Genomic DNA, 13,972 nt, shown 5'->3' with positions numbered 1-13,972 from the left:
CAGAGTTTGCCTTTAGGATAGTGAATGCTCCAATGGCCCTGGATTTAGCCTGTGGCATTGTGTGTGAGCTGCTCCAGCGGTGGGGGGAGATCCATGCCGGTGTCCCAGTCCTGCTGGAGTGGCTTTTGGGAGACACTGACCTGCAAAGAGATGGGGACACTTCTGCCCTGGTAATTTTAACAAGCATTGCTAGAGCATGTTAGAAGCACTACAGTTCTGCAGTCTTGTGGTAGGAATAGAATGAAATGTCTCATCTGATGAAACCTGATAATTGCTACTGCAGTACTAACTGATTTACAGTCTTTTAAAGAATTCACATGGATATTATTTAGAATGAAAAGAGTTTTATGTCTGTTTCCTGGTAATACCAGCATAAAATTAAAGAGATCAATAAGCAAACATTGAAATAAATCAAGTTACTTCATAAGGCATTGTTGACCGAAACATTCTGAGGCTGTGATGTAATTACATTCAGTATTATTGCAGATGATGGTTTCCCTTGAATTTAAACTGTTGTTGGGGATGCCAGGCACATCTGGGTATTCAAGAACAGTGTTCTACCAATGCTGGCTTTCCCAGAGATGGCATTTAAATATTTGGTAACTTTATGCCATCATCCATGTGACTGGTTCTGTACAACACATGAAACAGTCTTGCTTACATCAGTCATTGACTTCAGGATTGTTTCTGTAAAGCTTTGCCACACTGGTTCTGTGAAAGGTGTTACTGTATAAATACACTTTGTTCTTTTTGTCTTGAAAAGACTGGAAAAGTCAAAATAATGCTGGCAGGTAAACCAGCAGAAGCAGCTACATCTTTTAGAAGTTTGTTGGCAATTAATATGACCCATGAAATATATAATGAATCTTTTCTCAAGTCTGTAGTTTAGGTGTGCATTTCTGATGTTTGACTGACTGATGCAATTTTCATTTAATCCAGTCAAAAAGCTCCATGATATAGCAAATTACCATACTGCTTACAGAGGTCTTTGTGAAATATAAAACTATTTCATAGGGGAAGGCAAGCACATGGGAAGGATTAGGGCTGCTATTTACTTCCACTGTTTCCCAAGACTTGTGCCATAACTGCCTCATCTTTGAAGGTAAAATTTCTTGGGTAAAGTAGGAACCTTTATACTGTGTTTTCCCACACCTTTAAGAAAAGGCATATAAATGTTTACCTTGTTTTTTAATATAAAAAGCTGTTCTATGACAGCCTCAGTCATCATTTCTATATATATCCTTGTCCATATCTTTTATGATTTTCATGTTGTTATCAAACCACAAGTCATTTTCTAATCACAGTCGGTTTTCTTTTTGTTAAGGAAGAAGATGATTCCCTGTTTGATAAAGGAGAAGTGAATTTTTGGGCAGAGAAGCTGACTCATGTGAAACAACTGAGTAAGCACCTTCTACATCTTGTATCAGTGACTCACCTCACCTTACCAGATCATGGGGAGCTTAATCATCTATCAGGAATAGCACTGGACCAAGCCCAGCGCATTGAACACCTTCTTGGAGCCCTACCTCCAGTTCCAGAGTTCTCCAGAACTCCAGAATTCACAAGATTGGCTATTCAAAGGGAGAGAGTATCAGTCTGTCTTAAAATATTAAATCTGCTGAAGCCTGATGACACTTGCAAAACTGAAAATCTGGAAAAGTAAATTACTAAAACTTCATCCTCAAGGAGCTGCACACATTACTGGATGGGCAGGGAGACTGTATTCCAGCAATGTTCAAGGAATCAGGGATTGCTGTGATGACTTCAGGAAACCTGCAGTACCTTCAGTATTCAGGCTAGAACTACATTTTTTGTATTAATTAATTGTGCATTGATTTTTTTTTTTAATGGGACGTGCAGTGGAAGACTTTTCCTTTTAAATGCATTTGTTAATTTCATTCAGCTGAGCATTGTTTATTACAACTACTGTAGGAAGTAAAGCAGCTAAACTTAATATTTTCCATTCATCCAGGTGCAGGCCACCTGTAGTTCTGTTATGTTTTGTTCCACATTTTTACCTCCTGTATTTTAATACCAAGAAAAAGTTTATTTTTTTGGTCTCATTTCAAGATGTAGCTTGTGACTTATGAAATTAATATGCTTTTTAAAAACCTTTAAGTGTTTCTAATAGAAAAACACATCGTGACTTCTTTGTTTATGGCAATTTTTAGAGTATATTTTAAATTTTACTGCATTTTCCTCTGGAGGAAGACAAGGATTTTCACTTTGGTAGTAACCTTGTTTTGCACATTGAAACAGCACTAGTTAGATTTCTGCATGTCTCTTTTCTCCTTTAAATCAAATAACTACTTTCATAAAATGGCTCTGAAATGAAGACTTGCTGTGTTCAAAAGGAAGCAGCTGTTCCATTGCAAATGAAACAGTTCCATCTTTCCTTCAAACACCTTGCTCTGCAAGCAGGCCTGCAAAGCAAGTCCTGCCGAGGAGCAGGGAAGGGTTCCAGAGGTGTTTCTGCGCTGCTGCCCTCGCTTCTGGGAGATGCTGGAGATGCTCCACCAGCTGGGGCAGCTGTAGGGACTGTTCTGAGTGCTCCAGGGCCTTGCTGTGTCTAAAGCACAAAAAAGCTTGTTGGGCACCGAATGGTTTCTTTCTCTGAACTGGAATTGGGTTTTGATATAAAAATGAGACATCAAAAATAAATAAACAGTGATGTGAAATGTGTTACCTTCCCATAGCCAAGGGCTGTGACCGGACGTGTGGCTGGGCCCGCCACAGCACGGATGTGCGGCCCTGTACGCCGTCATTTCGGTGTCCTTGGAAGAAGAACATGTCCGATGAACGCCTGGTTGCTTTCAGCCTCTTCAGCTGATGGTGATGAGCGCAGTTTAGCCCCAAATCTCGGTGCCGCCCCGGTACTGCCCGAGCGCTCGGCCCGCGGCCGGGCCCGCCACAGCAGCTCGGTCGGTGCGCCGCGCGGCCGCCAGGTGGCGCCACAGCACCGCCGCGCACGGGCCGGGCCCGCGCTCCCACCGGTATACGGGATCGGGATCCGGGAGTGCCGGCATCGGGATCGGGCTCGGCCCGGACAGGGTAAAGCTTGAGGGGCGCTGCTCGCAGTGCTGCGGTGCCCCACAGCCGATCGCTGCTCTCTTGACTTTAGATACTCTGCTCAAAGTAGAGCTGAGCAGCCGAGTTGGGTCTAGTGGACATCTGAACACTGCAGTCACCACTTAAAAAAAACACCAACAAACAGAATTTAGGAATAAAAGTGTAGTATTTGCTCTAAGTTTCCAGGATTCAGTGTTACTTATATAAGAAGTAATTTATGGTGAAACTTGAGGCTTCAATAGGCAAAAGAGAAATGCTGGAATTTGAAATGATCTTTCATAGAATGCTTGCTATCCAACTTAACGAGCCATGCTGTGAGTTAGGCTAAAAATTAATTTGTATGCATCTGGTTTGAGCTCCTGGGGAAAGAATAGCCCAGATTGTGTCTGGAAGCCACTCTTAAAAAATAGTCAAGACCTGTACAATTAATTAACAGCTGCTGATTCTGCCACATCTTTCCATCATTCCTGAACTAGTGTGGCAACAGCTTCTGTAGTAGGAGACAAAAAGAACTTTGTATGTATCAAAATCACTGTAAAGTTCTGAGACCTTGCTCATGTCAGTGGGTAGCATAAGACTATGTAGTAACATTGGCTTCTTTTTTAACTGGGTAGAATTTAAAATGCATATACATATATATTTGATACTGGCAAATCGATACATGCAGCCAGGTGACAGCACAGTTATAGACCCACAGTGACTGTAAAACTCTGTGAAGCCTTGAGGACTTGGTTAATCAGTTACCAAACAGCTCCAAAACTTGGTCTTCCTTATTGTGGTTTTAAGACGCAACTGGAACCTCTGTCATCCCGCTTGAGTTTATAAGAGAGCAAATAAGAATTATATCAGTGCACATACATTTTACCACACGGTGCTGATGATGGGTTACTGTGTAACTACTCAATGAAGAACCTTTAGACCCCGAGGAGCGATTGCAGGAGAGAGAGCAAAACCTGATGCCAGAGCCCTTATCGGCCGTGTGTTTGATCAAAGTCAGTTTATCAAAGTATTCCTCCCAATGGCGTTGACACATTGATCCGTGCATGGTTGTCACAGTAAACTGTTCCCTCGGTTGTCTGGCGGGCAGGATCAGCTCCGAGGTGATGTTTCCATCGCAGAGTTGTGTGGGAGGAGGAAGAGTTTGAACTCGGGTCAGTGCGGAGGCGACTCCGACCGGGCCCGGAGAAGGTTATGGGAAGCGATACGCGTTATGGCAGCAGCCCCGCGTTCCCCGTGTGCGGGGCAGCGCCTGTCGCCGGGCCGGGAGCCGTGGCCCCGGCAGGGCGGGAGGAGGGGAAGGAGCAGGAACGTGGGACGTGTCCCGGCACCGCGGGGCGGAGGAGCCGGCGGCCGCTGGGGGGCGGCACGTCCCCGCCGGCCGGCGGGCAGCGGGAGGGGCCGGCAGCGGGGCCAGGAGCCGGCCCGGCCGGGCCCAGCAGCGCTCGCCGAGCGGGGGACGGGCCCCAGGGGACTGCCGGGACGCGGGAGGGAGCGAGGTCTGGGCTTTCCTTCCCCCAGCTCCTCGTCTTTCCCGGGAGATTTCGATCCCGGTTTCCGGGCTCGGCCGGCCGTGGGTGACGGCTCCCGGGCGTGCGGGGTCCGGGCGGGGTCCCGCCGCAGCCTCCCTCCCGCAGCGGCGTGCGAGGTGCAGGACGGGGGGAGGAAGCAGAGGAACGCGTGAGCCGCCGGGCAGCGGGGGGCGAGCGCCAAACCCGTGGCGAGGGGCTCTGGTGACACCCCCGCCCCCAGCCCGAGGTTCCTTTCCTCTGCAAATGTGTTTGCACAGCGCCCGCTCCTGCTGACGTGGTCGGGTTTGCTCCCTTGGAGTGCGCGGGACTGCCATCCCGGCTCGGAAGCTAAAGAGGATCAAACGCCTCTGCTGGCTTTAGCGGCCATAAAACTTTACACGTCCGTCCGTCCGCCCGGCTCTGTTCTCCTTCCCATTTGTCCCGGGGCCGAGCAAACGCGGGAGGGGACGGGGGTGCAGGGGAGCCGCCGCCGTTCCCACGTCGTGTTTGCGAGGCCTTATCGGCACGGGGGGGGGGGGCGGGGGTGTTTTGCACGGCGGCTCCCGGCCCGCCTTGGCCGGCGGCCGGCTCGGTCCCGGGAGGGCGCCTCGCCGCGGGCACCGGCGGGGGCGGGCACCTGGGGCGGCGGCCGGGGGACTCGGATGGGTCTCACAGGACCTTGGCGGGGATGAGGGAGGAAAGGGCCGAACGTGGAGGAGAGACGTGGGAGGGCTGCGGGGCGCGGGAAGGAGATGCAGACAGGGTTAGGTGGGGGTAGTTTATCAGTCAGGCCGCTGGGAGGATAATGCCAGCTCGCCTCCGCGCCTGGCCGCCAATCTCTCCCAAACTTTTTAAAGAAAGTAAGCGCCAAACCCGAGGTCCCTGAAAAGAGGGAAGAAGCGGCGGGGCGCGCAACCCGCGCCTGGCCCCGTCCCGCCAGCCGCACCGGGGCAGCGCGGTCCCGACCTTTGTTTCAAGCAATTACGTGGCAAAAGTTTATTTTCGGCGGGGCGCGGGGAAGAAGTGTCCCGGCGCTGCCGCGCCTCTCCCGCGGCCCCGCGCGTCCTGCCCTCGGCGGAGCCGCCACCCGGCCGGGGACGCGGCCGCCGTGCGCGGGCAGCGGGAGCGTCGGGGAGAAGCGAGGCGCTCCGAGGGGCCGAGCCCGTAGGGTGCCGTGAGCGCTGCCCCGGCTGGTTCCCCGCTGCCCCCGCCTCGTCCCGCCCGCGCTGCGGGCGCACTGCAGCACAGACACTCTCCACGAACCTGCCCCGCCGCCGCTGCCAGCGCCCTCTGTGAGACTCGGGGCGGCCCGGCGGCGGGGTGGAGCGGGGCGGGCCCGGCGGGCTGGAGCGGGGCGGGCGGAGCGCGGCACCGCCCCCGCGACCAGCGGCGGCCGCGTTTATATGGGAGCGGCGCGGGGAGCCGCCGAGTTCCCGCAGTTCGCCCGCTGCTGTGCAGCCGCCGTCGCCGCCTCGGCCCGGCACCCGCCGTCCCGCCGGGAAGGAGTCGGGACCGTTTCGGATCTCAAGCAGACGGCCCTCTCCTATTTAGTCGTGGCTTTTCCAAACCCTCCGAGGAGAGCGGGATCTTTCGGTCCTTCCTGTATATCCGACCATTACAGGATCTAGAAATGTCGACGACACTTTTATCTGCCTTCTACGACATTGACTTCTTGTGCAAGGTAGGGACGAGCGCGTTTGGCTGGGCGGGACGCGGTCTGCCGCCATGTGCACAGCGGCGCTCCGGGCTACCGGGGCAGCGCGGCGGGGCGGGAGGCCCGTGCCGGGCCGGGCTCTGCGGGCGGGTCACGGTCTGACAGCCGGCCGGGGACAGCGGCTGACGCAAGGCTGCGAGCCCCGGAATGCCGCCCCATGGCCTCCCGGCGGCCGCGTTCGGGGCGGGCTGCTCCTGCAGCCGCGGGGGAGCCGGGCCGCCCTGCAACCCCTGCCCGCATGTTGCGCTGCTAGGAGGAACTTTTGAAAAAAGTTGCAAATGCAGCAGAGCTGGCGCGGGAGCTTCTCCCCGGCGCTGTGCTGCCCGCCGGCGCTACCGGCAGACCCGCTTTGCGGGGCGGCCGGGCGGCGCGACCCCCGCCTCGACTCCCGTGGCGGTGGGGAGCCGTGGCCGTGGGCAGGCGGTCACCCGCAACTCCCTCTCTCTCTCCCGCTGTCTCCCCCACCCCCTCCCCTCTCCCCGCCCCGGCAGACGGAGAAGTCCCTGACCAACCTCAGCAGCATGCTGGACAAGAAAGCCGTAGGGACCCCGGTGACCCCTCCCAGCTCCAGCTTCGCGCCGGGCTTCCTGCGGCGGCACTCAACCAGCAACCTGACGGCGCTGGCCGGCGGCTCCAAGTTCCCCAGCCCTACCGGCTCCAGCTCTTCTTCCACATCCTCGTCCTCCTCGTCATCCTCCTCCTCCTCCTCATTCGGCAATCTGAAGGAGACGGGCTCCGGCGGAGGCGGCGGCAGCAGCAGCCCCACGGCCCTGCTCAACAAGGAGAACAAGTTCCGGGACCGCTCCTTCAGCGAGAACGGCGAGCGCAGCCAGCACCTCATGCAGCAGCTTCAGCAGCAGCAGCAGGCGGCCGGCAAGGGGAGCGGCTCCGGCGGCGGCGGCGGGGCCCCCATCAACTCGACGCGCTACAAGACGGAGCTGTGCCGCCCCTTCGAGGAGAGCGGCGCCTGCAAGTACGGCGAGAAGTGCCAGTTCGCTCACGGCTTCCACGAGCTGCGCAGCCTCACCCGCCATCCCAAGTACAAGACTGAGCTCTGCCGCACCTTCCACACCATCGGCTTCTGCCCCTACGGCCCGCGCTGCCACTTCATCCACAACGCCGACGAGCGCCGCCCGGCGCCCGGCGGGGGCACGGCCGCCCCCCCGCCCGCCGCCGCGGCCGGGCCGCACCACCACCCGCACCACGCGGCCCCGCACCCCGCCGGCAGCACCGGCGACCTCCGCGCCTTCGCCCCCCGCGAGCACCCGCTGGGCGGCGGCGGCTTCGGGCACCCGCGCGGCGGCGAGCGGCCCAAGCTGCACCACAGCCTGAGCTTCTCCGGCTTCTCCGCCCACCACCACCACCATCACCCTCCGCACCCCCACGGCACCGCCCCGCCGCCGCCGCCGCCCGGGGGCCGCCTGGACGCCGCCCTGCTGGAGAGCCCCGGCGGTTCGCGCACGCCGCCGCCGCCCGCCTCCGCCTCCTACTGCGAGGAGCTGCTCTCGCCGCCCTGCGCCAACAACGCTTTCGCCTTCTCGGGGCAGGAGCTGGGCAGCCTCATCGCCCCCCTCGCCCTGCACACCCAGAACTTCGCCGCTGCCGCCGCCGCGGCCGCGGCCGCCGCCGCCTATTACCGCTGCCAGCAGCAGCCGCCGCCGCCCGGCGGGGCCTGCCCGCCGCCCCCCGCCTCGCCGCCCTTCAGCTTCCAGCCCCTCCGCCGCCTCTCCGAGTCGCCCGTCTTCGACGCGCCGCCCAGCCCGCCGGACTCGCTCTCCGACCGGGAGAGTTACCTGAGCGGCTCGCTCAGCTCCGGCTCCCTCAGCGGCTCCGAGTCGCCCAGCCTGGACTCGGGCCGCCGCCTGCCCATCTTCAGCCGCCTCTCCATCTCCGACGACTGAGGGAGCGCGGGGCGGCGGCCGGGGGGCCCCGCGGCGGCCCTGCAAGTAAGTTACCGAGCGAAGAAAGCGAAACCTCTCCTTCCTCTCTATTTTTGGTTGGTTTTATTTTATATATCTATCTATCTATACACCGAGAGCTGAACAAAACGAGAAACAAAGCATTTTGCAAAAGGGCAAATGACACGAACTGAACAAACCTATTTTTATAGAGAGACCTTGGAAGAAGGGGATTTTTGTTTCGGGATTTTTTGTTGTTGTCGTTCTTTGGAGACAAGTTATGATACGCACCAGCAGCAGCCATTCCATCTGTGTTCGAAAAAAAAAAAAAGAAACAAACAAAACAGCATTAGAAAAGACAGCACCAGAAAGCAACAAACAATCCGGGGAGCGCCGGTTCGCCAGCTCAGCTCCTCCAATCCTGCAGACACACAGAAAAAAAGTTACAAACTAGTTTGTCTTTCAATCCAGTTCAAATAAAAACACAGAACATACTAAACCTATAAGCTTTTTTTTTTAGGAAAAAAAAAAAAGAAAAATCCAACATCCTGCCAAGAATATGCCTTGATAACAACCTTCTTTTTTATATATATCTATATATTATTATTATAACAAATGCTAAAACCTTCATTCCAAAGTTTAATATTGGTTCCATTGCCACCACTTAGTGGATGTTTGGCTTTTAGAACAATTTTTTGTTGTTGCTTTATTTGGAAGCACTCAACTGAGTTTAGTTTGTAATTGTTGGAGAATAACTGCTGATTTTTTTAAAATTTTTTTTAGCTGTTTGAGTTGATTGCATGTATGAGTCACTGCACACAACTCAATATGAAACTATTTAACTTATTTATTATCTTGTGAAAAGTATACATTGGTAATTTGTTCATACTGTATTTATCGGGTATGATGAAAAGCAATAGATATATATTCTTTTATTATGTTAAATTATGATTTTCATTATTAATCGGCAAAATGTGGAGTGTGTTCTTTTCACAGTAATATATGCCTTTTTGTAACTTTCACTTGGTTATTTTATTGTAAATGAGTAAAATTCTTAATTTAAGAGATGGTATGTAATATTTATTTCATTAATTTCTTTCTTTGTTTACGTAAATCTGAAAGATTGCATGGTTTCTTTATAGAAATCGGTCTCGATGCTGTGGAAGTAGTTTGCGGAATTTCTATGGGTTTTTTTTAGAATGTAAATGGTTGTAGCCCGTCCGAGTTGAAAAACGAGAGAAAAGAAAAAAAAAGAAAAAAAAGACTGACTTAGCAATCAGACTTCAAAGTGGCAAATCTAATTCAGACTTGTTAAAAATAACCAAAAAGTATTTTTGTTGCCTAGCTCCACGAATCACACTGTGATATAGTCTCAAAGTATGTAGCAATAATTGGGGGTCCCAGTATTATGTCTCACAGTGCCTTCTTGAGGGTCCACGCTTGCCTTAAATATCTCTCAACCAAATAAGTATTTTTTCTAATGCTTGAGATAATTTGAATGTAGGGATGGGTTTTAAGTACAGCAAAATTTCGCCACTCTATTTTGTAAGAACAGAGGCCATCTTTGGATCTGAAACTTTCTATAATACAGGAACATATCTTGTTTATTGAATTCCAAAACCTGTAATTTTTTTTTTCCTTATGTAGAAAGTTGGGAGTTTTCCAAAAGTTTCCTGGACGGTGGATGAATGAGCAGTAGCTTAGTTTTGTTTGTACATAGGTACAGATTGAGCACTATGTACTCTTTTGGACTACTTTAACAGAAGTATGTTTTGAATGTAACTAAAGGATAAGTCAACTTGAGTTGTAATATATTTTTCGGGAGTCAGTTCACTACAGATTATGTGAGACTGTAAACTTTGTACTGTAAATGTTTTGTAGTTCTCCCAATAAAATGTTTTGGAAAAAAAAAAAAAACATCAACAACCCCAGTAACCCTTCAAAGTGCCCTGGCTGCCAGGCAGGAGTGTTTCTTGCTGAACACCACCGCCCCCAATCACAGATATGTCTAGCTACAGATTAACCAGTTTGCGCTGCCGCTCCTGCAGCCCTCGCTGGTCCCTGGCCAAAGTTAATAAACGCTTCCAGAAGGTTCGGGAATGTCAGCGCTGTACTGTATCCTGCTTTGCTTTTCTTTTTTCTTTTCCTTTTTTTTTTTTTTTTTTCCCTCAATTTTTTTTATTATATTTAAGAGGATGGAGAATCAAACCTCTGCTGCTTCTAGTGTAACAGCTGGAGTGGAAAAACCTAGCAGTGGCATTTATAAATCACATCGCTTATGGGGCTATGTGAATGTGCCATTAGCCTTCCTGCCTTGTTTGGGCTAAGGAGGAAATGGCAGTTTGGGTAATAAAAACCCATAATTAAGGTTTACCCTTTGTCCCAAAAGCTTTGTTCCTCTTCACTCACAGGAATGCGGACTTCTGCCTCAATGCTCCCATCACCCAGCTGAGGGCATATCTGTGTTAATCGGGCTAGCATTAAATGTGCTAATCAGTTTTCAGGGCCTGGGTTTTAAACAAATTACCTTTTCGAGGCTGTATTTATATAACTAAATACTTGGCAGCCTGGGGACTGTGTGAGTATTATTACTGGAAGAATTTTAGCTAATATCTCCACAGTTTGGCACCCTATTCCAATCAGTCCCTTAAACTTTTAAGTCACGATTTCTACCAGCTTATTTTTGTTCTTTTGTCATACTAATAATAAATGTTGTTAACATTATGGAATTTCTGCGCTGCCTGGGCCGCCACAGCACTTTCTATAAATACAAGATAGAATGTAATACCAGTGCCATATGTTTGTGTAACAAACCTTGGACTGACACTTAGTTTAAAATTAAAACAAACGTAAGCAATGTATGACAACACAGCCCAGCTACAGCAATCACCTCTTTTTTTAATGGATCCAGTCTGACATTTTGGCTCAGAATTGCTCCCTTTGATTTCCAGACTGACTTCTGATGAAACTTCTTTTTGTTGCTGTCTGCACAGTGGCACTGAGCTCTGATGGGTCCTTCCCCAGGCATCCCTGGTACAGATGCTTTGGCTGCAAGGAGCAGGCCCATGTCAGTGTTTTGAGGGAACAGAGAGTGGCTGTTGGTTTGACCGGTGTCTAAGCTGATGTCTTAACTCACTTTTGGGATTTTGAGATTAATTTTCACACTAAAACTGCATATATAAGGAGTGCATGCCTCATTTAATTTCAGATTTTCTTTCTTCTCTAGGTACAGTTTTTGCTTCTCTCACTCACCCACCCATTTCCCTGAGCCTGCCTTTTCCTTGCCACGGTAGATAAGGACCTGATTTATTTTCTGTATTTCTCTTATCTGGGACAGCTGTACTCACAACAGTGCAGTACTTCCATCTTCCCTCTGGTTTTCTGTTGGTTGAACGGGACCTTGGTGAGGGTGCTGGGCTTGGCTTTGGTGTCTCCTGGCTGGAAGAGGAGCTCTGGAAGCTTTAGAGCAGCTGCCCCACATGAATCACAGCCGTGCTGGTGTCAGTGCCAGTGTTCTGTGTGTTAGGGAGCTGCTGCCAGGACAGGAGGGGTGATGGCCCAGCGGTGTCTCCCAGCTGGCTGCTGGCATGCCAGCGTGTGGGGACAGCTGCTGCTCTGTGCCCCAGTGACACTGTGTGCTGCACCCTGCTCTGTGTGTGTCCCAGAGGGTGCTGCAGCCTGGCCCCTCTGGGTTCCACTGCTCAGAAACCCACGAGTCCTTGAACTGGGAAGATAAAGCATCTGTTTCTTGTGCTGCACAATCAAGTGTTAACCTTTAAACTGGTGACTTATGTTGTTGGCTTAAGCAAATGTTCTCTTGCTTTCATTTCAAAATTCAGCAAAGCGTGTAAAGCTGGTCAGGCCATTCAGAACTTTCTGATACATTGCAATAAATCGATAAATACTGTGTAAAAAATAAACTGGTTTTTTTTCAAGAGCTTTGTGTTAAGAAGGAACTCTAAGGTTTCTGCTATTGCCCATCAGAGTTGTGATAGATCTCTTAATCCCTGGAGCACTTAAAATTACTTTAAAAGTCTGGAAAATGGGGCCTTTACTAATCATTGATTAGGACTGAGGCTTGCATGCTTGTTTTATTTTATAGTCTGAAAGGAATTGTGTCAGAGTCTTAAACTGGTAGAAATGGATGTAATGGTATAGGTTTCAAAATTTGGTTTGATTTTAAATGGTTTGGTATGATCATTAGGAGATTTTCAAATTTATTGAATTATTACTTTTGATTTTTATTCCCTAATCTTGTAAGGTTTTGGGGGCATTTTTATTTGTTTGGCTTTTCTCAGGTCGCCTGTGTCAGGTATAGTGGTGTGCTGTGACTCCTGTTGAGTGGAGGGATTGCCCACCACCAGACACACACACTCCCAGCAGAGTGCCATGGAGCAGGGGGATGCTGCTCCTCACCAGCTGCATCCTGGCTGAAGCATGAGCTGATTCCACTGTAATCCAGGATTCCCTTCATTTCAGCTCTAGAGCCTGGGGTGCAGAACGGGCTGTGTCACTGTGTCACTCGTCCACAAGGGCAGTGGCCACAGGAGGAGCTGATGGGCTGCTGGCTCCTCTCTGCTGTGCTGCTGGATGCAGAAGGCAAAAAACCAGGGGTTAAATACATAGGTGGGAAGGGAGCCCTTTTCCGGAGCATCATTTAAATGTCCAGTGCAACTCCACATCATTTTGAAAAAGAAGCTGCTGCCCTCCTTCCATTTACTGCCCCCACCCCATCTCATCATTAGGTGTGCAGTTTTGATTTTTTCAAAGAAAGGGTGCATTTGACAACCTTGTTTTCAAAGAAGGCCTGAGATTTTAGTTATGTTTATGACCAAAATGTGCTTTTATCTTTTTCCTTTTGCTACTATAGCATTAAAGCTAAAGGACTTCCACTATATATTTTTAACCGTGTTGTCCATCTCTTCTTGCTGACCTTGAGTGTGAATATTTGAAGGAGCTTCAGGCAGTGGTGCTGTGTCATTAATAAGACAGAACATTTCAGGTTTTGCCTGCTGAGCCTACAGACCTCGGCAGCATATTAACTCTGGAAACTGAAACTTAATTTTCTGACCCTTCAGCTTAAGCTCAGATCCTCAGAGTTTTAAGGTGAAGATACTGGGCCTCCTGCTTTATTGCATCTGAAATACAGTTACCTCTTCCCTTTGCCAAGTGTGCAGCAGGTTGGTACCAGTGCAGGGAGGGGCAGGAATATCCCGAATGACCACAGCCAGGGACCTGAGTGCTCATCTGCTGAAGAAGTAAGCGAAGGACTGGGATGAAAGTTGCTTACTCAAGGTGATATAGCAGTTTCTCCACTCTGCTCCTCCCTGGCCCTTTCTGACCCTGCTCTGGGAGAGCATCCTGGCACCCTGCTCACACCACAGGGCCCAGGGGCGTGGGTGCTCTGTCCACTGCCACCACAAGGTCCCCTCGCCCCCAGCCAGCTCTGCTGCTTGCCACGTTTGCCTGGGTGTTGATGCATTTTATTAACCAGGCAAAAAAACCCTGGTGTTTTCTCCTGGAGTGGAGTTGAAGTGGGTCAGTCAGGAGTCTGATTCAGAGCTGGTGCAAGGGAGAAGGAGGAGGAGGATGAGGAAGAGCCCCACATCCTGGACAGAGGCAGGAGTGATGGGATAGAGGACAAGGTCTCCCCACCAAGCTGCTGGATAGGTTTATCCCTCCTCCTGTGTAGATTTGTTTTGTTTGAAGAAACATTGTTTCCTCACAGCTCTTTGGGAAATCCTCAGTGTGCCCATGTTAGAACTGGTTTTTTTATATTGGTG

The 13,972-nt window shown here is 50.8% G+C and overlaps 2 protein-coding genes across 2 annotated transcripts in view; both read left to right on the top strand.

Moving 5' to 3' along the window:
- Positions 1–2,678, top strand: part of THADA (THADA armadillo repeat containing) — a 151,720-nt gene extending 149,042 nt beyond the window's left edge. Inside the window, exons 37-38 of the mRNA XM_059469077.1 lie at positions 4–170; positions 1,325–2,678. Coding sequence (XP_059325060.1) covers positions 4–170; positions 1,325–1,663 — 506 coding nt within the window. The 3' untranslated portion in view covers positions 1,664–2,678. The remainder of the gene's footprint in view (positions 1–3; positions 171–1,324) is intronic.
- A 3,329-nt stretch (positions 2,679–6,007) lies between these two features.
- ZFP36L2 (ZFP36 ring finger protein like 2) lies at positions 6,008–10,115 on the top strand. The gene is made up of 2 exons (XM_059469144.1): positions 6,008–6,258; positions 6,783–10,115. The coding sequence occupies exons 1-2, from the start codon at positions 6,208–6,210 to the stop codon at positions 8,190–8,192; spliced, it is 1,461 nt and encodes a 486-aa protein (XP_059325127.1). The 5' UTR covers positions 6,008–6,207; the 3' UTR covers positions 8,193–10,115.
- Positions 10,116–13,972: the final 3,857 nt, after the last annotated feature.

Source organism: Ammospiza nelsoni, chromosome 3 (genome assembly GCF_027579445.1).
Source record: "Ammospiza nelsoni isolate bAmmNel1 chromosome 3, bAmmNel1.pri, whole genome shotgun sequence".
Lineage (NCBI taxonomy): Eukaryota > Metazoa > Chordata > Aves > Passeriformes > Passerellidae > Ammospiza > Ammospiza nelsoni.
This window is presented reverse-complemented; position numbering and strand designations above follow the sequence as displayed.